General features: G+C 32.3%; 2 protein-coding genes across 4 annotated transcripts in view; one reads left to right on the top strand and one right to left on the bottom strand.

Annotated features, from left to right (window-relative positions):
• The first annotated feature begins 1,463 nt into the window (after positions 1-1,463).
• On the top strand, positions 1,464-14,259 carry LOC119833681 (transcriptional regulator ovo-like). Of its 2 annotated transcripts, none has more exons than XM_038357809.1 (4): positions 1,464-1,860; positions 10,022-11,700; positions 12,105-12,530; positions 12,658-14,259. In XM_038357809.1, exons 1-4 carry the CDS (start codon positions 1,701-1,703, stop codon positions 12,841-12,843), a joined length of 2,451 nt encoding a protein of 816 aa, XP_038213737.1. In that variant the 5' UTR covers positions 1,464-1,700; the 3' UTR covers positions 12,844-14,259. The 2 variants fall into 2 exon arrangements, with proteins under 2 accessions (XP_038213737.1, XP_038213736.1); XM_038357808.1 differs by having other exon boundaries at positions 10,022-11,757.
• Positions 14,260-26,188: 11,929 nt separating this feature from the next.
• LOC119833520 (glutamine-dependent NAD(+) synthetase) overlaps positions 26,189-26,935 on the bottom strand; it is an 18,477-nt gene continuing 17,730 nt past the window's right edge. For both annotated transcript variants that reach the window (XM_038357568.1, XM_038357569.1), the window contains one exon: positions 26,189-26,491. In XM_038357568.1, coding sequence (XP_038213496.1) covers positions 26,468-26,491 — 24 coding nt within the window. In that variant the 3' untranslated portion in view covers positions 26,189-26,467. The remainder of the gene's footprint in view (positions 26,492-26,935) is intronic.

Below are 26,935 nucleotides of genomic sequence, written 5' to 3'. Positions count from 1 at the left end.
ATTCAAGATGCTCAAAATACCTAACGAGAACTCCTTAAATTGATGTATAAATTGTTATGGCAAAAAAACTCTTTACTCAAATTGAGAAGCCTAGTCCGGTGAAGGTTACTTACCAATGTCTCTTTTAAGAAATGCTTAGAACATGGATAAATACAGCAATGACCAATGTGCTCATCCAAGGATAAAAAACAGCTCAGCAAACAATATGCACAAAAAATTTAGACCGTTTTCGCGAGGCTTGAAGCTTAAACCGTATTATCGTCTTGGACTTAGTAATCCCTTTTTTTAATCTTACCAACAACTTCGAATTGAAGGTTAGTCTTGCATTCGAATTCTGTGAAATACGTGCAAATAGTACTTGTAACAAATCCTTAAGATTAATATTGTTGTCTACTCGTAAAAAGTGCTCATGGTATACGTTTACTAAGTCCGGATCTTTGAAGGTTTATATATACAGGATATTTATTTTAGTTATAGCATCTTTGCTATATTGTTCGGTGATCAGAATCAGCATTTGAAATTTCCTGAATATTATTAGTATTGTTCTACATACGGTAAAGAAAAAGTAAAGTTATTTTTACAATCTTCATAAATTGTGCTAACACATGGCAAATATGGATGAATACATATAACTTCAAATAAACCGACTAGGCAATGTCGCCACTGAAAAGAAAGAACAATGCTTTTTAATTTTTATTTCAAATCTGCATGAACAATGGTCGTTGTAAAATTTATAGAGGCAGTATTCCGTAAGTTCTTTTTGTAAATCCCAGTTCGTTAGGTAGGTACTAAGAAACCCTTCGCTGATTGCTTTGTCTATGTGAGAGAATCTTTTATCTTGTAATCTGGCTGTTGATTGAAGCGCCGCCGACCTGCTTCGGGGTCTATACCTGAAATCTGAAGAAAAGCCATCGACGGCTCATGAATATGCAATGACAACGAATCGACACAGAAATATATTCTTAAAATTTATGTAAAAAGTTAAATATTTATTTGAATTAGGCCTTTACAGGATTATTACCCCTCGGTTTTGAGGAAAGTAAAAATTCTGCATGTCAGTAAAAAACTTAAATTATTATAAATTCAAAATTTTCATGAATGTGATTCACAATTTGTGATTCACCTGACACAGTTTTGAATTGAACTTTTTGCAAATTTAAGTTACATTTTCCCAATTATCATACAGATGATTATCTCTCTATCAATGTAATGAGCATAAACAGTTTAATATAAACCGAAATTTTGAAAAGGAAAACATTTCCGGACTGGGATACCTATAGTGAGGAAGGACAATGAGTCTAAAGGAAATGAAAAGAACGGTATTATTAGTATAACAGTGGGAAGGTCTATGCGAGCACTTTTACTGGAATCTGTATTTATGATGGCGTGCAGAGGTGGCGGTACGGCGGTCGACGCGGGCGCAAGGGACGGCGGGCGGCGCCGGCGCGGGCGCGGGCGGACTTGTTCAGGCAACGGTGTCGCTCGCACCACACACCTACTAGCTCTCAGTCCTTTCGCAGCGGCCAACGGTATCGCTTGTGCCGCTACTTGCTACGCACAAAATAAACAGCGACGCGAGGAAACCTATCGTGCAGTGTTACGATGCAAACAAGTGTTTATAGATTTTGGACGGGGTGATATATTAGACTGTTGTGATAGAGACAAACAAGGATTGAGTGAAGTGTTAATTGACGTTCAAAATGCCGAAAATCTTTTTGATAAAAAAGAGGCTGCATGAGCAGCAGCTCGGGTTGCAAGAAGGGCAGGAGTTGCTCGCGAGCAAAGCGGACTCCTTGTGCCCCGGCTCCCCTCTAGATGATGGTCCCATTCCGCTCCTGTCTAAGAAGGATAAAGAATGCGGTGAGTTTAACATTCATATACATAATGCGTCCATTCATCGCTTCAGACATCTTTTTGTACATGCTTCACTGTCATCCTGTTAAATTAAATGAATAACGACGCCTTTTATGGCATGTCCATCGGTCTTGTGTAATATACGTGCAGCATTTTCAATGTCAATCGCTCACGTGGTATTATTATTTTCATATTTGTTGCCGACCTGTTAAATATAACTATCCATTAGTTACATAACAGTATTAAGAGATGCATCACTTATTCTCACTTCCTCCATAACGGCTACTCCGTCAAAAAAATGATACCCATACTTGAACAGAATCCTGTTTTCGACCACAAACAAATCTACCTGCGATCATGTGTGACTGTCGTGATCCTTAAGCTTTTTGTTTTTTCGTAAAAGGTTTCAAGATTATTTTCACTGCAAATAAAAAAAAATATTTAACATTTTATTAGCGATTTAAAAATATTTTACAAGATATAGCTGATACGACAATATCAGATAAATCAATATTCGTTCAGACAAGCGAACCCAACGTCAACGAAGATTTTAACGGTGTTGGGTAGTTACTAAGCGTGAATCACTTATAACTGTCAGGTTTTTGCGTCTTTGCACCATATGTTTACTCACACTGTTGTGCTAAAATTTTGTCTGTGCTAATATGTTTCCACTTTATAGGATTTGAGGAAAAACTAATACTTGATAGCATCATGTTTTCGGGAGTCAAGAAAAACATCATTTGTTCTGTTTTGCATTTTCTTGTTTATTATTTGGTTGACTTGATTAATTGATTTTCCACCTTTGTTTTATGGGACACGTAGTGTATTATCTATATAAAATAATTATAAACATTAATCAATTACTCGCTATAGATGGTCACAGTAACGTCACAGCACGAGACAGGAATTGACCGGACGATGTTGGTGAGGTGTCAATGATTGCTATACAAAAGCGCACTTCCGTTGTTTTAAAACTGTTTTTAACATTGTGTACCTGCATGCTATATCGTAGGTTTGAACGGAGTACACCAATTTCAATTCACCTTCGTATATACGTTGATTCAAAGCTGTTTTTAATAAATACTAAATACTTTCACATATTGTGCATAATGCTTACTTGAATAAGGAAAAAGCTAACAGAAACTTGAGCCAAGTTTATTGTGATAGTTTCAACGTAATTAAAAATGTCATAGACGGTCAAGTTCGCATCGTATGGATAGAACCTTTTATGAGTAAGGTGTCAATGATAACAGCACAATAGCGCTTCCGTCGCCTGCCTGCTTTGTATTTAGGTTACTCACCGCTGTTTGACATTTCAATAACATTAAGCCTCAAACAGGTACAAGTAAAAAATACTCCCCGAGATCTCTATTAAAAATATCTTCAACATAACAATAAAAGAAACATGTTCGGCTCGTCAACTAATAGAAAAATTCTCGTGACTTAAATTCTGTTTAATAGTGGATAATTATACAAATCTACACGACTTTCAGTGGCTTGCTAATGCATGATTAGATCCCCGCAAAGTTGACCTAGAAGTACATTAACAGAAGTATGATGAAGTAAAATTTCTGGTGGTAAGTAAACTAGGGAAGCATCTTTGTAAAATATTTATAAATATCAAAGCCGAATAAAACATAAATCTCGTGGTATCATTGACGTACTACATATAATTATTGAACAAAAGTAGTATAAACATTCGAGAACATATATAATATATATTTTATATAGATCACTGAATTGAAACATTAGAATTGATTAATTCCGCACGAAAACAAGCATTAGATGCGAGGGCAAACAAAAAATAAAATAACAGTGTGCTAATGAAACAACCAATAATTAGCTAATGTAGAAAAAATAATTGATAGCACCGTTAAAGAGTACCCGTATCGAAGTTTATCGCTAATGTAAGTGAAATTATAAATAGACTAAAATGAACAGTATATAATTAGGTATACAGGTGATTCTACACCTGCTTCTGCAGTAAAGGGTGCGAATGTACGAAAGGTCGCAATGTAAAAGGTAAAGTTTAAAGGGGAGCAGGATGGGGTCGTGTCGTCCTTAGGTGTTCTCTGACTTGCGATTTATTTGACAGCAAGTGTATATGACATTAATATTATTCATTATAATATCTTTCTACAGATTAGATTATTTTTATTGTATACTATAACGTTATGATAAATTAATTTACTTATAATTTAATTACTTATAATACCATTTCAAAATTAGTTAAGTCAACATGCTGTTAGACTATTACAAAAATATATGGGTAATACAGCCATCTGATGAGAATAAACACTAATGAACTGGCACCGTCAATGATGTATCAAAGCTATATTTATAAATATCTTAATTTACTTTTAGTGCTACTAACTTATACAGTATAAAATAACTATTTCAGACGAGTACAAAAGACTTCAACGCGTATCGTTGAAACGAGTTACATAATAAACAGTTATTTTATTTATTAATTATCGTCATCTTTTATAATTACATTCTTAAATTCGCATTAAGTTTCAATAACTTGATACTTGTTTTACCGCTAATAACATTGGGTTTACAGAAGTGGTGTGGCAACTTTTAAAAATATGTTTCATAATGAATTGAAATTTTTGTAAAGTTCTATTTATAGGTATAATAATATTAAATGTAATCTTATTTATTTTGGATAAAATAATATTAGGAACTCTCATGTACAGAACTCCTATGCTTGTTTGTATGTATGGTTCGGACCATACCAATTGACCGAGTACAGGCGGGCACTTGGCAGATGAGATACTATTTCACTGATATTTTAACAATTTATTATTAATGCTTTTATTTTAAGGAATGCATTCTTTATACATTTACGGTAACATTTATTAAAATATGAAACTGCTTAGCAACCTGTTTGACGCTTTGACTTTATTCAATAGCAACGGGTACAAAAATAAAACATGAATTTCATATACCTTCTCTAAATCTAGTAATACGCAGAACTCAAGTTTAGAAGCCTAAGAATACAAATAATTGCTATCTATTCGTCAATTCTTCATTTTAATCACTATCATACGATGTGAATGAACATAATTTACCTTAAAACAGTAGGCACATCTCGCATATCGATAACCGTTTACAATCAGTAAAAAACGCGAAACTTTTTGCATTACCAAAAGGAAAATAAATTCAACCATGTGGCCGCCAGCACCATTGTATCGTCCAGCCATTGTATTGGTGTTGCCTTTTTAAGGATTTACCTTTACAAAGATTTTTGCGATAAAAATACTCCGATTACATTCATAATGGAGCGAAACTGTTCTCGGAATGACTTACCCGAACAATTGCACTTTAATCGGGGATCTTTCAATTATTCTTTCTTTTCATTATTGGTTACTGAGAAGGATACTTAATATTATTTGTTTGGGTTATACGTTCGGGTAATATTGTGATTTGTTTAATTTGTTGTAAAATACGGTTTATTATCAATTGAAAAGTATAATGATGTACCTAACTTAGGTGCGGTTATATTTTTTTTTGTAACTTTACTAGCAATCCACTTTCTATGTTACATTATTTAAATTCTCAAACATTCATCAGAATGTAAAATGTACAAAAAGTAATTTTTATTAGCTTAAACTTTGAAACGACAAAAAAATCAGTAAAGCGACCCACTTAAGGCGATTAGAATATTTCGCCATTAATTTTTTGCGCAGTCCTGGGCTTGGGTGTGCTAGTGAAGTGTTCTAGGAACGACTGGTCACACATGTCTCAAGATATTCTCCATACACCGGTTTCGTTAACGCACGAGATGCGGGCGCATCCAGTTTTTAATTATCGCTCATGCCAATTTTAAAAAGCATCTGCTGGTTTGTGTACATTCTGCGTTTTTTCAGCAACTACAGTTTATAGCGCGTCCTTTCCAGATGTTCAATACAAATATGGATAATTAGATTATATAAATTTTTACGACTACAGGCTTATTCTTTTTGATATTACTTTATAAAATTAAGTTTAAAACCTATACATGAAATTGTTCCGTAATCCCACAAAAACCACGACCGCTGAAGTCATTACGGTACGCGTTGAGATCGCGGGAAAGAGGCGACTGTAACCAATTGCGTACATTGCGGAAGCAATAAAAGCTACCATTAAATAGGTTTTGATAGTCTAAATTATAGCACTATAAGAACAGTCAGGTTCTTTCATACATTCAGTTCAGGTTGTCTTTTGCAAAGGATGTTAAAATATTTCAAAGGATGCTATTTTGAAGTTTTACTCATGCTTAATATAATATTGAAGGATACATTGCATATACATATATGATCATATTATTCATATACACAACGGATTAAATCACGCTTTATAAATGTGCACATATGTTGGTCATAACTGAAACGTTATGAAGTAGGTAAATACTGTTATACACGTGCATTCGAGGTATCCATTATTTTACAACTTGTATTACATAATGTTGTTTACTACACCGATATACAAACAATATACGAGTACATATAACGTGATATATCTCAATAATTCTTCATCTAAAGTACCTTTTATCTCATTCAAGTTTGAGTTATGTTTTCGACGTTTGAGCTATTTGTTAAATCGAAACGCATTAAGGACCACCTGGGACGAAATGGACATTTTTATCGATGCTTCTAAAAATTGATCCTTCTAAAAGACAGATTAAATTTGACTAAAGTACGGTTATAGCAGACATGTTGTCATATTCTGTTGGAATGGACCAAGTTCATATGTAGACTATAAACTTTTAAGGCAATAAAAATAAACAGAATGGTGCGCGTTTCGCACGCAACCATAGCGAGCATAAGGTCATCTCTATTGTTTTGTCATGCCATATAAAGATAATCATTTCGTGTAGGTATTTTGGAGTAATTTGCCAAATAACGCCTACGGTGTCTACAAAGGACATTGTACGACTGTTCCAAATAATACCTGAATAGTGCCTCATTCGAATTTGTCGAGAACATGTTTCATAATTAGCGTACCTATTCAAAGTTATTTCAGAACAATTTGATTTACTATTATATGAGCCAGTAATTTGACATTATCTTTTTAATATACACCAACACTAAAATTAATTTTTAGTAGTTTTACGTTAAAAATTTCTATGAAGAAAAGTTTAAAATATGTCCCGACCCTTATTACAATAATGTAATTTCGCACAAACATAAAAAAATCCTTTATCTATTAATATTCATACACATTTAATGTGTGGGAACATAATAATACTTCTTAAAAAAAATAACGGTTGAACACATAATTATAAACGTGTTTTATATTCAAGCGCAGCCTACAACCTGTAATTGCGGGCTAGCCACGAAAACAAATCATTTGATCGCCTTCATAGATACAAGTTTTTTAACACACCAAATTAGTAACTTCTGGCCTTGAACACTTCGCTAAACATATTTAGGTCATTCACCCTCGCCAATTCTGGTTGTGATTCACTTTGTGATCAAAGTAATAAACTGTTGAACAGTTTTTGTAGCTATTCATTTCAAAGAAACGAAACACTAAATCGATGTATTTTTTTATTGCACGAATGTTAGTATCAGAAAGGTTCAGCTATGGAAATAAACAGTGTTTAGACTTTAGATACATCCATTGTAATGGGAATATTTATTTATCATCTCTCCAAGCATTCAAATGTAACGGCCGAGTCGGGTGGATCAAACTCAACTTTCTGTCAAAATAAATTCAAAAGCACATTTACTTTTTTATATAAATACTCGTACATGGGACTTATTTGATAAGATAAAAGACATAACCAATTATTTTCTAAAAAAATCGGATTTAATTTTAAAAACTTTAATCTTTAATTAAAAAAAATATATATAGCTGTATCAACATAAAAGAAGCAGGTACAAATGAACACTAATATACGACCGTACCCATGATAAATAATTCAGTATAAAAAATGTCCTTCTAAACGACCTTTAACCGATCCTCGGCGGGCAGTGCGATCCCGATGTACCGTGTGCTATCGGTACTTATGTTTATGGAAAAAAGGCCTCAACGGAATTTTATGTGCTTCGTCCGGAGCGGTTCCTCGTAGCTGTCTTACGTTTTTAAAGCGTTAAATGCTAACAGCGTCCGATAACCCCGAGAAGCAAGGACATGCTAGTTGCCTTCTGGCTCGACGCGTTGTTTTTATTGATGCTCACATTGCTAGCTCAACTGCCTCGTTGAATGTGAAACATTTTGTCATAATAAACTTGAAAATGTTAAAACATTCATTTCTTGTCTAGTGAATGAAGTACCTGTTATAAATTGACGTCGTGTACTTCACAAGTTTTGCTAGCAACATTCAGCAACTCTACATAATATCATATCTCATAATGGCATTATTAATCATTTTGGCATATCTATTACACTGGCATTTTCCCTATGATAAATGTCTCTATAATTACATATAAAATTATTTCTCAAAACCGCAAAATTTTAACTAATTTATAAACTAATATTTAAAACTAATAAATATGTTGATTTTTGAATTCTACTCAATAAGAATTTAGTTGTAACGAAATGTGTATGTAAAATAACAAAACTTTAATTCTATGATTTGCCTTCTTATTAAAAAGTAACTCACTAATTACTCGAGATGTGAAATAACATTTATTCCGACCGAGAATATCTAATAATTGCCAAAACCGACCAATGAAGGCTGCTTTTAATAGCCAAATAATGAGTGTTCGTATTCAAGGTTATATACATACAGTTTCTTGGCAGGAAACAGAGAGTAACTGAATAGATATGGACATGGTAATTACGGGGCCTTCACTTACCGTTTTAGAATAAAAACCGCACTATTTAAATAGACCTCGTTAACAATGACTTCAATGCTAAATAATATAGTACGATGTATGGTAAATGGTGAGATAAATGCTAGACACATTAGAGTCTAGACAAATCCGTTACGCTGGAAATAGACAAGATGTAAGATTTTAATGATTTCAATATTTGAATAATGTTACAGATGAAAATAATACTTAAATTTTTTTTCTTTTATTTATTTTTCATTATATTTGTGCCCGGGGCTTGTCCGCGTAGTTGAAAGGAAAAAGACATTCGAGGTTTTTCCCGCATAGATCCCGTATCCGTGACGTTTCCAAGATAAAAATGATCTCTCATCCTTCTCGGGTCTCAAACTATATATCTACTAAATTTCATCCAAATCGATTCAGTGGTTTTGGCGTAAAAGAGACACACAGACAGAGTTACATTCGCATTCACAATATTAGTAAGGATTCTGTTAATATGTTACTAGCGATAACTATCGGTAATGGTGTTATATGGATGAGAGTTCTAAAATTCAAGTTTGCGTTGTCACGCCTGGCCGCGCGGCCGCATACAATTACGGAGACTGTAAAAAAAGAGGGCTCAACAATGCTGGCCTCGTCCTTGGATCCCTAACAAAAGCTAAGAAAGGGCAAAGGAACCCGTTTGATGCAACCTTGGGACTTTCACTAACTACCTACGCATGTTTTATGTCTACCGATTCATGATGAACCATTATTGACATTAAATTCCTTCAGCTTTTAATAAAAATTGGTTACTTTAATCTTGATATTACTTGTTAGAATATAATTGAATAAATAACTTGAATACAAAAAACAAAAATGAGAGAATTATTCTTATCTTCGACATTCATATGATCCTCATATGTTGTCTGTATAAAATTAGTACGAAAGTAAATTCATCTTCTCATCTTACTTGCGTAACCGGTTTTTATAATATGAACGTAGGTATTCATGTAAGAAAATAAACCATTTTATTACATTTAGTAAGTCGCGTATAGGTCGTTGTGAATTAAATAAATAAAACACGCAAAAATCGTAACTCAAACAATTTTAAGTATTAATTTCGAAAAGTCGAGTTGAGAAGCAAATTCACAAAAATTGTGATCTTTTTGGGAGAGGACGAGACTAAAATGGTTATTTTATGGGATGCCAATTATAATAATGCGATACGCACACATAAAAGCATATATGTGGGTGTGTATATGGAGGCGAGTATTACCGTTATGGAGGCACATACCAGTGACGTCAACGAGGCCTTATGCCATCGACGCTACACGAATACGTTATACGGAGAATAGATACGATTTTATTATTTAATATTACATTACTTTACAGTTCTAATAAAACATTATTTTTATTTTCAGATCGAGACGTATTCGGCGAAAGCAATGGCAATAGAACATCGCAAGAGAGACGCACTAAAGAACCCAGAAGATTCATATCTTCAATCCTCGGGGGTGAGATTCCTTATGGAAGTCACAGAGGTCATGTTCTGACTCAAGCTGAAAGAAAACAATATTTGCCAGTAGCGGCTGATAGCAAAAAAGTTGAAGATAAGCCCTTAATAAAAGAAGAAAAAGATGTATTACAAACTGATCCAATTGTGCTTCCATCTAGGAATTCGCCGTCACCTGAAGCTACACCCACACCCGGTATTGATAATAATGTCACATGCCAAAAAGTTTCAGTAATACAAAGAACACCTTCACAATCACAATTCCAAAACAACAAAAAAGAATTATCTGATGTATGCCTCCCAGTTACTCTACCTCCTTCAGAACCAGAACAAGATCAGCCAATAGACTACGCAATAGCTAAAAAGAGAGGCGAGACTGAAGACGAAGAAACCGAAAAGAAAATAAGAGAACAAAGACGAACCAGCAGTTCCAAAATTGCTAACGGTATTTTAGCAAGACCTGTACTGGTATTAAGAAATTGTCCTGGTAATAAATTACCCGGAATAATCAATGCTGCTGCAGGGCATGGTCGTTCAACTAATGGCAACAATTCTAATTCTGGTTCACAAAGTACCGGTGGGTCAGGAAGTTTTAGCTCAGGTGGTGGCAGCGCAGCCCCCTCTTCAGGTGGAGGTGGAGGAGCGCTTGGAGGCGGTTCTGGTAGCGGTGGTAATGGCCGTGATGGTAGATCAAATTATGGACCTAACAGCCCGCCCACAGGCAGCCTTCCACCGTTTTATGAAACACTTGGACCAAACACCAAAGGCGGACAAAGTTCGTTTAATGCAAACGGTAACTTTTCAAACGAATTTAATATGATTAACGGTTTTAACATGGACTGTGAAAACACAGATAATGCCAATACAAATTTTCCAGAACAGAGTAAACAATATTCCCTAATGCAAAATGCACACTATGGAATTGCATTGAAAGACGAAGAAATTGACTATGATAGAATTGAAAATAAATTAGAAAATCTTGGATCTATTGGTAATTACAGTAACAACTTTGATGATTCTATGGTTGTGGATATGGGCGAAGATGTCATAGACAACAATCAGTTTTATACGACTTTAACTTTTGCTTCAAATGAAGGGATTTTAGGTAATCTTTCTGACTCCACCGAAGACTTTGCTAGTCTTCTCAACAATCACGTTGAACAAATAACAGATTCAGAAATCCGAGAATCTTCATCCATTACGCCTGATTCTGTTCACAATGGTGTAGATATTGAATCTTTAGCAGAACAAGTAAACTTAAGCAGACAGTATTATGAAAAAGCAAACTACATTGCTTTTGCAAGCCAAGAACAAGGTTCCTCATATGGATTTGCTAAAGAGCGACCAGATTTACTGATGCAGCTTAATCCAGCACTCTTACCCCACAACGAAGGTCAAATGCAACAACTTCAAATACACGTGCAACTTCAACAAAGGCAACAAATACTTTCTCCCGGTTTCCCTTTCACTAGTCATTCCCTGGATTTGGATTCACCAACTGGAGTCTCTCTTCCATCACCCGGAGGCAACAGTTCACTGGATGGCAACAACCACATCGAGAACTCATCTTTAAGCCCTGCTGCTGCTGTAAGTGTGAAGAAAGGCTCAGTCACCGATAGCAAAATTCAAATCTTGCAACAAAGGGTAAGCATTATTTGATTTTAAGGCGAAGCTCTCAATCATTTACTAATTCAATGTCATCTTCAACACGACAAAAAAAAACAAAAAAGTGTAAATACATACTTGCTGGATCATCACGATGACATTGAAATTTAAATATACAATACCGTTAATATATAACGCTGAGCCTGAATCAACTTATGCTTTTACCTACTGCAACTTTATTCTTGTTTATTTTCGTACTATTTTTTTCCACGGACAGCTGTCTTTTATAACGCTCAGCTTTATAATTTGACGAACAAATACTTATACATAAGTAGCTGTCCAAACAAAAGATCTATAATACTAATAATATTGCTTCTTCTTTACAGTTGGGCCTACCAGCAGAATTGCCATTGGAATTTATAAACGGAGGTCATGGTGTGAAAAATCCTCTTGCCACTGAAGCCAATGCCCGGCAAAGAGAAGAGGAAAAGAATAAACAAGTATTAGTAAGCGAAGATGATCCCACAAAATTCGTCTGCAGAGTATGCTCCAAAAACTTTAGCTTGCAGAGGCTTCTAAACCGTCACATGAAATGTCACTCTGACGTGAAACGGTACCTTTGCACGTTCTGCGGAAAAGGTTTTAACGACACTTTTGACTTGAAGAGACACACAAGAACTCACACGGGAGTCCGACCCTACAAGTGCAATCTTTGTGAAAAATCATTCACCCAAAGATGTTCGCTAGAATCTCACTGTTTGAAAGTTCATGGCGTTCAACATACCTACGCTTATAAAGAGAGGAGAACTAAGGTGGGTATTTTTCATAAATAATTTCTCATAATCCATATCCATACAATAATTATAACAATTCAGGATAGATTTTATGTAATATATTATTTTTACCTTCCTACTCATAATATAATGTTATTAATTACAGATGTACGTCTGCGAAGAGTGCGGCCACACAACCTCCGAGCCCGAAGAGCACTACATGCACCTTAAAAAACAACATCCATACTCTCCAGCCTTACTCAAGTTCTACGACAAACGGCATTTCAAATTTACAAACGCAACATTCGCCAATCAGCTACTAGGACAATTACCTATGCCAGTCCACAACTAACCATAAAACATTATCCAAATTCAAATAACATCGAAGATTTCTATTAAGCAACATGTGTTGTAATATTGAATGAATTACGAATTTATTCCGTCCTTGTTGATAAAATAATGTAAAGGAATCCCAGTGCATGTTGTGTGTCTTCTGACGAGAATTAGTTTATAAAGATTACTGTCTTCCAAGCTAACTGTAGATCTCCTGATTATTGAGGAATATTATTAACAACATTAAAATGGGAGCGGTGTCTCCTTTTTAAAATACCTTAATTTTTTAACAGTCAGAGGAGACTCCATTAGCCTATTGCGTTAGGCATGACTGCAATTAAAAAATCAAAGTATCGGGTATTATGTGCAATGTTTGGTGATGGTACGGGGTTAGTCTTAAGTTTAGATGTAATTGCAGAATAATTAAGAGTTTTAAGATACCCATGTAGGTTTTATGATAATAACACATTGCGGTTTCATTTCAAGTCAGCGTAGGTTAGAATAGAATGCATAGTGGATGGTGCTAATTGCGAGATTATGAATCGCTGAATTGAAATGAAACAATCTATGAACCGGATGACGTTTTTGTCCGATTCATTAATAAAATAATACTTCAAGTGTGTTTTAATACGCCTTGAAAGTAATTAACTCAATTAAGGAATCTCGTTTCTTTCCTTTCTAGTGATATTAGATTCTAATTGACATTAAAATGATAACACAATTCATGTCACAATTTAATGTGTACTTAATACGTTATGTTTGTTTTTGTTGGTACTTATTTTGTAACAAAATTTTTGAATTTATACGTGAACGCTCGCCAGAGCTCACATTAAGTCGTACCAAGTTTAAATGCATTTCTAGAAGTATTTATATGTTTAAATTATAAAATAATTGGTTTACAGTGTGTGCTGTGAGTGTGTGTAAGATTATCTATTGTGCTAAGTTATTTAATGCGTTGATTGTTATTACATAATAGAATATACAAAGTGTAATTGAAATAACGCACGTGTTATGCGTAATTAAGAGTTTAAGAAGTTATGATGCTCAATTTCGGTACATTTGCGCTTTCACAGCGAAGCTTGTGGATATTAATGAAACATTTGTAAATATGACTAAATTTATATAATAGTAGTAAATTTTAAAAATATTTTAGTGGTACCTTATTAGCTTTATGAGATTTCTAAAAAAGAGAATATTGTATAAATTTGTATGGAAATTGTTATAGCATTTTGTACGGAAAATACTTTGATATATTGGCTTATCAACAGTGATTGGTTACACTCAATTATCTTGTGATAGCGCAATGCCTTAATTTTAACTACTTATCGGTTGCATTTACTAGCATTTTGATGGCAATGTAAAGTTGTAGTTTCATATTTTTAGAAACAATCTGTTACATTGTACTGATAAGCAATAATATAATATCATGATTAAATATATGGTTTTATTATTGTCCAATATATTCTAACACTCACATTAAGCTTACAATAATTATTACACATAAAGCTGAAATCAGACTTCTCAAGACTTTTTTTTTAATTTTTTATGTGACAAACCTTATATTTTAATTTTGAACTGATCACCCAAATCGTGGAAATGTTAAATAATTATAATTTCTTTCAAGGCATTTCAACTATTTCGTCATAATACATTCCAAGTCCATTATGGTGTCACTACAAAAAACTTATTTAAAATTTTCGTAATAAGTAACCACCAGGAGATTCCAAACGAATCAGTCAATTGGCGAATTGATATGCCGATGTATAAATAAAAAAAAAATAACATCTGTAGAATTGTAGTGATGATAAAAAGCAACTCGCGGACAAAATTTAGTAATATTTGGGATCATCGTTTAAAAATATACAATTTTTTACACTATTACGCAGGGTGTGCTAGAATTGTCATTATATATTAGATATCTAGCATTTGTAAAATCAGCATCAGTAATTTTTTCTTCTTTACACATCTGAGAATACTAAAACACAAAAAAAAATCTTATATGAGCAATCTATCGGAGGTTATGCACGTACAAAAATTCCGGTGAACCATTTTTAACACGCTTTTATTAGCTTGGCCTCTATCTATGTACGTATATATGTATGTATGAAATCTTTAAACATCATTTTCATCAATTTCCAGATGTCTAATTAATTTGAAACTTTGCATACGTATCAAGGACCGATGACAATGCAATCATTTAATAACAGTTTCCCATTATTCATAATGGATTTGCCAGGATTAATAAATTCTTTCAAATGTTATCATTAATCCTGAGTTGGGCTTCGACCGTCCACAAGATGCAATGTTGTACAGTTGATCATGCAGTCATTTATTTAGGCTCGCGACTTTGCTGCTGGACAAGCTTATGTAGCGCTTAGTCGTGTAAGATCTATGGACGGCATTCGGATCGAAGAACTTGATTGCTCTAAGTTAACAGGAAAAACCCCGTGCAATAGTGACGCTTTAAATGCTTTTTACTCTCAATTGAATCATTGTGTTAATAACTTAAATTTTATTGTAATTTTGTTTTGAGGTGAATCAATATAATTGATTGTTTCATCTGCAACTGCAATAGTTACATTACACTCTTTGCCATCAAAAATCATTTTCTAGTTTTTAGTTCAATTTGCAATAAAAGTGTGTTTTTTTGGTTTTTTTAAACAATAATTATTATTTTATACGAGCTGCAGCCCGCGGTTTCACCCGCGTAATTTTGTATCCCGTACACATATCGGTCTATGTGTTATTCCAGTTGTCCAGCTATCTTACCAAATTTAATTGCAATCGGTTCAGTAGCTTTTCCATGAAAGAGTAACAAACAAACACATACATCCATCCTCACAAACTTTCGCATTTATAATATTAGTAGAAGGTGCATACAATACTTATATGTGGTAGTAATTAAATTATCATTTTAAGGTTATATGTCAACAAAATTATACAAAAAAAAATGTTTTTTTTACTTTAGTTTAAAAAAATATGTAGAACAAACTTTGATAAGATTTATCGACAAGAATAAATATTATCTTCTTGAAAGGCACATTTTCTTTAGCACGATATTGCTCAAACTTATTGAAAAGGCAAAATATTTACGACTTAATATAAATAGAAAGTTAATAAATAGCGGCACAAAGAAATTGTATTAGACAATTAAGAAAATTCATTATGAAATGAAATTGAATATTTTTTTATTGAAATTCGAATTTCAAATTATAATTTATTATGTTCGTATCAACTACGAACCGTAATGTAGATTTAATTTCATCTCATGGGCATTCTATAATTGTTTAATGATAGTTTTCTATTAATATATTATATAAAATATTTGCTCTACATCTTCAGTCAAAGGTATACGTCCGTTGGAGCGCCATGATGAAACAAAAAATAGTTAAAGAACATACTGATAGATTCAAAGCGGTGGCCCCCTACTTACCACTTTTATATATATTATATTTAACAAATAACACAGGTTTTAAAATAAAGAGTAAAGTTTTAATTTTTTTACAAAAGTTTTCATTGTCGATTATAACTAGCGTTTGTGGGGCGCTTATATCCTGGAAGGCTTTGTATATAACAGAGGTTATTCGAGTGCCTTTAACTTTAATAGCGATTATGATAACATTGTTTTCAGTGTCAATTTTTTTATACGTGGGCGTCATTAAGAAAAACGCACTCATCAAACTTTTTCATTTTTGTGTTGATATTGATATACTAATTGGTGCAAAGGAAACTAAATTTATGAGGGCCATAGACCACAGGGGATTTACTTTCTATGTTATTGTTATTACCATTATTGCAGCAATTACGGCCACAAGTCTTGTAATAACTACAAATTCATCTATTTCAACTATAATAATTGGAACTTTATTAGTTATAAATATGTATTGTTCCTACATATTTTTGGATATATTGCTCGCCGTGTACTTATTTATATCCTTGAGAGTTCGTTATTTAAATATAGCATTAACAAAGGAAAGCAATGTAAACTATGAACTGTTTGCGCAGAACGTTTTATTTTTCGACGGGTTCTTTTGGAAAAAAGCCTTCAATGATTTAGTAAAAATTCACCGTATACCAGATAAACTAAAAGTAAAACAAGTGTTTCGTCTTATATTCATAATTATTCGCCATATTGAAACATCATACAGATTCGTCGTAAGTGAATTTATGTTTAATAAATATGATATGATGTATGTATGATCTATAAAATTTAAAACAAAATTTATAAACCGGCGTTCACAATCACATATATTAAGGATTTTAGTAAGTAGACTGATTGTGTTTTTTAAATAACATTTTACTTACAGATTCTCATTGGGACTTGTTTTGTATTAACATCATCGATTGTAACGGCACACGGCATTATAAATTATCTCAAAATCATAGAGGTATGTATATGAGGATTTATAATATTTAACAGACAATCTATTCTAAAGAAATATTCACCCGTATAAAACATTAACTTGTGTTTTGTTTATGTGAGTTTTGAGGTTTCTAAGTATATGTATCATCATCATCATCATCAGCCCATACATGTTCCCACGGCTCCCACGGCTGGGACACAGGCCTCCTATGAGGGTTCAGACCATAATCCACCGCGCTGGCCAAGTGCGGGTTGGCAGATGTCACATGTCAGCGAACTTTATATATACAATTTTATGTAATTAATTTAAAATGTTTTTTAAGCACGCAGAAATCTTGCATTGATACGCACAGCCTCCCCGGAAAGGAGCCGTGGGTTATGTCGGAATATTATGTCTGATTCCTACCAATTAAAAACCCGTTGTATTCTGTCGCGCTAATTTGCTCGGAACTGGGTCTCTCCCCGTGTCCTGCCTAGATATCAATTTTGTATAAAAATAAAAAGAAAGAAATAATTTGTATGTGTGTGTGTAATAATACAAATAATTATCATTTATATTTCTTTCAAGGTAATTGATGAAATACGAATTTCAGTTATTTTAAATTCTGTTGCTTTACTTTGGTTTTTTAAATTTGTCTGTGGCATCTTCGTGGATATGTTTCTGAAACAAATCAGTAAAACCCAACAGATATGTGTGTACGTCATGCTTGAATCTAATTTATCCGGTAAGAAATTATTTTCTTAATAACGAAAATGACAAATGTTGTATAGTCTGTGGTATCATATACTAACAAAGATTAGGGACTAATTAAATAAGATACGTCAATTTAAAGAAATTCCACTAATAACATAATGAATGTAACAAAAAAGTTCCGTCAGTTTACATAATAAGGGAAAGACCGTAACCGTAATTATACTACTCCTACTTTTGTGTGTTTTGGTACTTCATAATAGGTACAATTTATGTATTGTTCAATAGGATATATCATCAATGGTCGTAATATTATCAATGGTCGATAGGATCAATCATCAATGGTTGTTAACACACTAAAGTGTAATGTAAATGCCAGTAAGGTTTAGTATTAGTATAAGTTACACTATTCGTGCTAATATTTACAAAATTTACAACAACAGTCAGTCATATTTTTTAAATAACAAATTAATCATTAATCAATCCTTATTTATTTCAGAGGACACCCTTCAATTAACGGAAGACATATTTCAAATGCTCAAAGTGCACGATCCCCAAATATCTGTATATGGCATGTTCTATTTTAATTTCAATGCTGTTATGAAGTGTGCGGTGACTATTATCGTGCTAATAGTCCAACTGTTCCAGTTTTCGTTTCCAACGCGAGAAGACCTTTTTCATAATAATGTGGAAACTTACGCAAATGTAACAGATCACTTGTAATAATTAGTTTTTAATATGTGTGTTACGTTGTCAACTAACGACTTACACTAACACGTGAACTGGCATTTATCAAGTAATGGCATTTGTTTAGTTGGAGAAACGGTTGCCAACAATGATATTATATACTTATACAATAACTCGAACTTACATGACTTAATGAAATTCTATTTTAATTATACGACTGGCTTGGTCCAAGATTTTCTTCTTTATTTATAACTTCCAAAGCGGGAATGTAATTATCTTGGACCTACATAGTAATTATATAATTATCTTGGACCAAGCCAGGAATTTGCTGCCTTGAGCCTTGCTGCCAAGCGATAATGACGTGAACCAAATGCTAATATTTTTTTGAATTTCTTCGGACGTTTTTAGACATTGTATTTAATTTTAAATCTCTTTTATTTAAAAGTCGAAATTGAAAAAGAATTTGTCTTGATGTTGTTATCCTTCTAGTAGAGTATTCTAGAAAACTCCGCACCAGTTACAGTTAGTTGATTATTGTTAACCAATATTTGCACAGTGAGTGGCAATAGCTAATTAAACATGTTATTAATTTTCATAGCGCCGCATTCATTGTCTTTAACTTCTTTTCGATTACATAAATTTGTTAATTTTTGATTAAAAATATCTATCATTAAAATATTTGATATACCGTTATAAATATTGATCTTTAAAAGAAATTACGGAGTTAATTTATAATCGCTTTATATAATGAATATTTAATACAATAACGTTTTATTAAAGCTAAACAGCATTTAAAGTTAAATATTAAACCATTATACATGATGTTTATAATTATATAGGTACTTATCACGATTCTAGTAGTGTTTAAAAAAATGGTCAAGAAGATTAAGAGGTTAGTATTGTTTTAAATACATATTAGTATTGGTATACATAAATAAATAACTCACTTGGTACAACGAGTTTCATTACTATTATATCATCGAACAATAAATATGTAAAATAATAAATATACATGTTATTCCATTTGAAAAACGACGCAACTACTTACTACATAGAACTTTACTTACTTTACTCATTAAACATAACTATTTGATGAGATATACATAATCTCACTAATGAGAAAATTTATTTGTTTGGATGTTTATCCGTCAATCATGCTGAAACTACAGAACGGATTTTGATGGAATTTGGTATACAGACAGATTATGAACTGGGTGAGAGGATACTTTTTATCCCGATTAAATGCTCACTTGGGATAAAACAGGAATCTTGATATCCGGGCGGAGCCGGTACGAGCGTCTAATATACGATAATTTGTCAAACTAGTTAATGCACAGTAGAGTGTGGACGAAAATTTTAACTAACTGCACCGCGGTTTCACCCACATCGTGCAAGATGCTAGATATATAGACTTTCTCCATAAACGGACTATCTAATACTGAAAGAGGTTTTCAAATCAGACGTTTTCCATTCGACGACTGACGACACGTTCCAATAAACAAATAGTCAGCTTTATGCGTAATTAAGCCTGAAAAATATTTAAATAAACCGATAATACGCTTTATCGTGTTCTGGACAACGTAATGACACGGTAATTTACACTTGAATGTAAATCAATCAAGAAAATATAATTATTACAACAGATTTTTCTCATACTTTGAAAAATTACACTCATGCTTACATAGAATATTTGTTTGTGTGCAAATGTATGAATGTAAACCTGCAGTATATATATTTTATATAAATAGCATTCAGTCGCATACGTTTACACACTTTCCTTCATAGAAAGAATCTTGGAATAATTTCGACATGTTCAGGAAATTGTTCATAGGTCTCTTCATCACAACGCTGATCCTCAGCAACGTAAGTTTTATTTGTATGAAAATTTCGAAATCAATATAAAGGAAACTAAAAACAAAATTCTATTGTGTATATTCACTACGCCTTTATTTTTTACCCATTATTTATTATAGAATCATTAAAATTTCCTTCTTGATTTTAAAATTTGTTTAAGCTGAACCATCACATCAGATATTAATAATAATCAATATTTTACAGATTGCAAACAATGTCAGAGCGGATGGTAAGTGGTTATAGTCCTTATTGATCGTACATCGTTTTATATGATTGTAAGAAAAGGTGGGTGATTGGTGTCGGTCGGGTGGGTGAGGCAAAGGCCAGAGAAGAAAATTTGCAGCCCATGATTTGCAAATGGTTGGAGTAATAAAAGGAAAAGACTTGAGTTTCAGAAAAAGCATATGGGACTAAAACTATGTAACATAAAACATAAGTTCGAGTAATTCATAAGCAAAAAGATAAATCAAATTTGTACTTAACCATCGTAGAAAGTTTTTTCATCGTTTGCTCACTAGGGAAACCGATTGCAAAATATTGAAGGATATAGGATCTATAAATCGTAGTTTACTAGCTTTATCGGTCTTTGAATTAATAGCCTAGCCTTGTGTAAAACAGTGCCTGAATGACCATCTTGTAATAAACCGACTAGCTGACTAGATTATGCTGAGATTATTTATGTAATAGAGTAGAAAAAAAATGATGTGGTTCGTCATTGATTGTCTGCCGTTAGAGCTAATTTCGACAGATAAAAGTCGCATATTATATACAAAATAAAACATCGAGTTTCACATTAAAGGACAATAAACACCGCTGAATTTACATGAACTTAGAAATATTAAATAGTTTCGTATGAACAATTCTATTTCTTAGATCCTCAAGCGAAGTCTGCACCGCCTAACACCCCAAATAATAATGGTCAGTTTATAACTCTAATATACTAATTACAACCTAAGAGTGTTCATCATCATCAGCACATACATGTTCCCACTGCTGGGACATAGGCTTCCTATATGGGTTCAGGCCATAATCCACCACGCTGGCCAAGTGCGGGTTGGCAGATGTCACATGTGGTCGAACTTTTGATTCTTGGACATGCCGGTTTCCTCACGATGATTTCCTTCACCGTTTGAAGAAGCAGTGGTGGCTCAGTGGTGAGAACCTCGGACTTCAAAATCGATAAGTCGGGGTTCGAGACCGGGCGAGCGTGCAGGAAATAAATTGATTTTTCAATTTATCTGCACATGTGGATAACATCACCACTGCTTAAAATGGTGAAGGAAAACATCGTGAGGAAACCTAAGAATGTTAATATCTATAATGTTATTATTTCACTCATCAATCATATGATAATACAAAAAACAGATGGCAGACTTATCACTTCGTAGTGATATCTATCTGACAAACATGTAAGGTAAAAAACCAAAGAATACATAATATATTAGGAATACTGTTATCATGCTTTTGATCTCTAAAAAAACAATAAAGCAGTTATATACTTACACGTAATATTTTTTTAAGAATTGATAAATGGATGTATAGGTGTTCGTTACTCTTTCACGCGAAAACAGCTTATCGTATCCGTATGAAATTTGGTACAGAGATAGATTATAGTCTGGATTAGCACGTAGGCATATTCACCGGGTACCGCAAGGGTACCACACACACCGCGGGCTACAGGCTACATAATATATCCTATGATACATACAGTATATTACATATTATCTGTGCCTCTCTTTTTATTTTATTAAGTATACAATTGTGTATTCCTTGTTTTGTACTTTTGTAATTTCATAAGTTTATTGTATTACGTTGAAAGATTATGCAGATTTAAACACTAATAATAAAATTATGATGAGCTCACATTAAAATGTAATTACTTTCTACAGGTAATGAAGGACCACTTATCAATTTATTCAGTCTACCGAAGGATTTCATAAAAGCTATAGCAAAACCAGTAAGTAACCTATCATAAATCAGACAATCTATTAAAAAAAATGTTGTAATTGTTACATCTAGCACAGATAACGTAAATGCTATACTAGTAACATGTATATGATATATTTTATAAAATATATTTATTTTAACCTTACAAATTTTTCAGGTATTTTAAACTGACAATTCCATGGGGCGAACCGAGAATCTCTGGATTAGTAATCATTACGCAAAAAAATCATTTCTAATAAAAACATCTTATTAAAATTAAAGACCATTTATTCAGAATCAATTTTTTATTTTAAACATTTATCCAAAATCATTTTATTTATTATTTATTATTAAACATATATTATTAAACATTTATTCAAAATCATTTTTTTATTTTAAAACGATCAGACATTTAATACCTACCATAAAAAATATAACTTTCCCTTCTGTGTTCAAATCAATCGTCGTAACAAGCCGTCCCTTTTCACAAGAGCGACAAGAAAATAAAGTCATATGATTCCTCTATTGAGTACCAATTCGAATGAAACGTCCTTCTGTAATAACAAAACGGTGATGACGAATCCAAAACTTCATGGAAAACTTACACGATATTCTCTATATATACGTCATCTAATATTTTAACAAAGCCTGTCAAAACTACTTTGAACTACGTCTGCATATTTTAAAATTTGTTCAGGTGTTCACATAATATTATTGTACTGCTTCTACGGCGATATATAAATTGGAAATATTACTTTTAAACACAATATTCAAGTGCCAAGAGCGTCATGAGGACTCTAAACATGTTGAGAAAGCTATTTGTCGTTATGCTTTTAGCAGTGGTGTTCGTAGGCGCAGTAAGTAATCTTTTATATTTTTTTTTTATATTTTAACATGAACAAATCATAAACGTAAACCTATGGTACAATATAAAACTGAAGAGTTTGTTTGTTTGAACGCGCTAATTTCATAATAAAATTTACTTATTAATCTGAATTCCACTATTTAATTTCAAATTTAAACTTACTATTTTTATTTCGGTTTCAGTTTGCAATGCCAGCGGGTAAGTACGAGTTATAATTTTGAACAGGTTATTTAAATCTATACTGATTAATATTACACAACATGAAATTTTAGCTGTGGAGCATTTCAGTAATTTAAAAAATCCCAATCCAATTATTTATTATCAAAAATGTACATATACACAATTTGTTTCAAATAAGATCCCCAAACCAAACTATAAGAACGGAGACAAAGCTTCTTATGTAGTATACAAGAGCTTAAAATGTCACACGCACACACTTGTTTGTACAAAAACGTGAATACGCAATTAAAAAAATCTGTGTCCGTACAAAAAAAAAATAAAACACTATTTAATTGCAAAATATTTATAATATTCATTTTATAATTAATCTTTTTAACATTTTTAAAACGTTTCTTTAATTCAATATAACTAATTCAAAATTGGATATCTAATTATGTAATGACACATTTCAAATTGTTCACATTTTATGTGGATATACTTACAATGTGTTACGTTATAGATTCATCGCCATCTACAGGACCTGCATCGTCATCAACACCGGCCTCAGCAACAACGCCTAAAGAATCTAAACCTGGTTTGTAACCCGCAGTTATAAATTATTAACGTCTAAAATTATTTATAGTGCGAATATATCGCATTTATGTATCATGCCGAGAATTTGTTTTTCCCAAATTCCGTCGGGTGTAGGGTGCTAACCCATACGAGGACACGTACCCTTACCGAACAAATAAACACATTTCATCAAATCAATCAAAATAAATCCAAGATTATATAATTGTATTTTGTTTCTCAATTATCAATGATGTTATATCATACTCATATTATAAATATGTTTCAGGCGAAAACCACAGAACTGATTTTGACGATATTATTAATACTTAATACTGCCTATTTAACTCGTATACCAAAATAACATATGAGCTATAGTAATGCTGCAAAAATGCCTATAAATAAATAAAAGAAATAAATGCTTTGCCCACCGATGAACCGACGGGATACGGCCCGTATTTAATAAAATTGTTAAATAAATATGCCTTTCTTTTTAGGTATTATAGGTGAGATGATAGAAAATTTTAGCAACATGTTTTCCAAATTCGTAAGTATACAAATATTATTCTCATTAGAATCTTTATATTGAATACTCATAAATGTCACATCGGACGTTGTTATTCCAGTGAATTGTAGTCTGGTCAACGTACACCATTTTGCATGATGTTTTTCCAGTGTAATTCGATTATAACATTATGTAGGAAGTTTAAAGAAAGAATATCAAGAAATAAAAATTGCACAATTCTAGACTCTAGATTAAATGCTTAAACTACTCGAAAAACACGAATTATTATTTGATTACTGTTTTATTACATTCACAGAAATAATCTTGTGCCCGCGATTATCTTTTATTTTATTTTCAATTTTTATAATTTTTGCTTAAAATCCATGTTAATGTTAATCATATTGATTGACATTTATAAGTGTGAAATATGTAATGCATCACGCGATTTTATCAATTCGATAAATGCAACCCTATTTAATATTATTGTATATTATTATTTTATATTCAATAAGATTTTTAATTATGTGTGCCCTCTTTACAGATATAGGTATCTTCGACATTTTTTTTACGACGTAGAGCTCTTATTTTCATAAGTTGTAAGTATACGTAATTACACAAATCTTTACATACAAAGTACGTAATTTGACGTTTGTCGTTTACACGTTTTTTTGCACTCCAAGAAAAATAAAGTTCTATTGGTAGAATATGAATCAAAAATACTAATCTATATCCCGAAATACACTTATATACCTACAAATACATGTAAAAATACATACCTTTTTCAGTATTTTCAATTATTCGTTAATTCAAAGCGCCATTCATGCATCCAGTCATGCTTGTTGAGCAACAATTGATCATCAACAATGTCACTAGAAACTTTGTATCGACGTCGCTCCTTGAGCAATAACTATTCAACATGCGTTTTCAACTGTGCAACACGTAGTGTTGCCAACAAAGTGTTTGACAGCAATTCCGCAACATGTTGATTAAACTTTTTTGCTAAATAAATGTTTCTATGAATACAAGGCTTAGGGACGTGTTCTCAATAGAGATAGGTATCGAAACTCACATCTTTCGTAAGTACTTTCTGTGCAATGCGTCCAAGAAAAAGAAGGCTTTCAAAGGTGTTTTAAAAAATCCTTTAATACCATACATGTCACACATCATGCGTATCAACAAAATATGTAAAAATGACGATTCATTTTTTTTTTTATTATTTGTAACATTTTCGTCAATGTTTTCACTATGTTTTTGAATATATTGTTTATGCAAAATTGTGTAAATAATAACAAAAAATGGTCCGGAATTAAGCCTCTTATCATCATTTTAAGTAAAGAGGTGACTAATGATCGTTTCACCACATTCAAATTTCAACTTATTAACATTTTTTTTTCTCGTTATTAGAAAGAAAACAAGTAGGCAATCTACTTAGAAGTGGCAATTATTAGTTTTGTTTTGTATAATTTCATTTCATCATAAAATGAATCGAATATATATGAATTATTTTTGGCATAAATTACTGTATAAAAATTAAATGAAAAATATAAAACTTAACATTTTTTTTTTCAGTAAATAAACACAGCAATGCAAAACGCGATGGACATTTTTTCTAAACCTTTTTTTGGTAACTGACATAATACATAATATGTAAAATAAATAAAAATAATGTTGCATAAATTGTATAAACATTAAAAATATATTATTATTGTACATGCAAAGATTGTGGAAAAAATGAAATAAATCCTTGAATAATAAGCGTTTATTTCTTTAAACCCAAGAATTACCCCGATCATCATAACAAAAGTATACGAAAATATGTAAATTTTAAACACAACACAACAAACAAGATTTTAAGAGTAATTTATAAAACAAATATTCTCTTGGCATTCAAAAAGTAATATACATATTACATAGCCTTGAATAAATAGAAGATATTCCAAATAAGTTTCATAATTGCAAATATAACATATACACTATAGAGCTAACATTCACTAGTTTCCTAGATTCTGGCCGGGGGTGAAAGCTATCTACTCATCATGAGAGCCACCTAAAATACGAAACAAAACACATTATGAAAATTACCATCACATGTTTACCTAGAGTTGTGTATACAAACACATGAAATAAGTACATTTATAGTATTTTTAAGGTATTTATGGATGTGATATTTTCGGCTTTGTCCACAAAGACAATTTTTTATAAGTTTATCAAAAGTTAAAAAATTCATCGTTATCCTCTTCCAAGCTAAGACAAATCCAACAAACCAAAAATCATTAAATTCCGTTCAGTCATTCTTGAGTTATAGCTGAACTAACACGACTTTCCTTAATCAACACGCCCTTTGCTTGTATATTTGTGTTCAAAGAAACGACTATCTTTTAGCCTTTATTTAATATCATTCATATAGATTTTTTATATCCTACTATCCTATCCTACTAATATTATAAATGCGAAAGTTTGTAAGGATGTGTGTGTGTTTGTTGCTCTTTCA

This window comes from Zerene cesonia, chromosome 17 (genome assembly GCF_012273895.1).
Source record: "Zerene cesonia ecotype Mississippi chromosome 17, Zerene_cesonia_1.1, whole genome shotgun sequence".
Taxonomy (NCBI): domain Eukaryota; kingdom Metazoa; phylum Arthropoda; class Insecta; order Lepidoptera; family Pieridae; genus Zerene; species Zerene cesonia.
The sequence above is the reverse complement of the archived record's forward strand: the minus strand, read 5'-3'. Positions and strand labels throughout refer to the sequence as shown.

Coding starts and splice junctions, on each gene's coding strand:
- LOC119833681 (XM_038357808.1), top strand. CDS start 1,701: ATGCCGAAAATCTTTTTGATAAAAAAGAGGCTGCATGAGCAGCAGCTC. Junction 11,758..12,104: donor TTCAAATCTTGCAACAAAGG/GTAAGCATTATT, acceptor TCTTCTTTACAG/TTGGGCCTACCAGCAGAATT. Junction 12,531..12,657: donor ATAAAGAGAGGAGAACTAAG/GTGGGTATTTTT, acceptor TATTAATTACAG/ATGTACGTCTGCGAAGAGTG.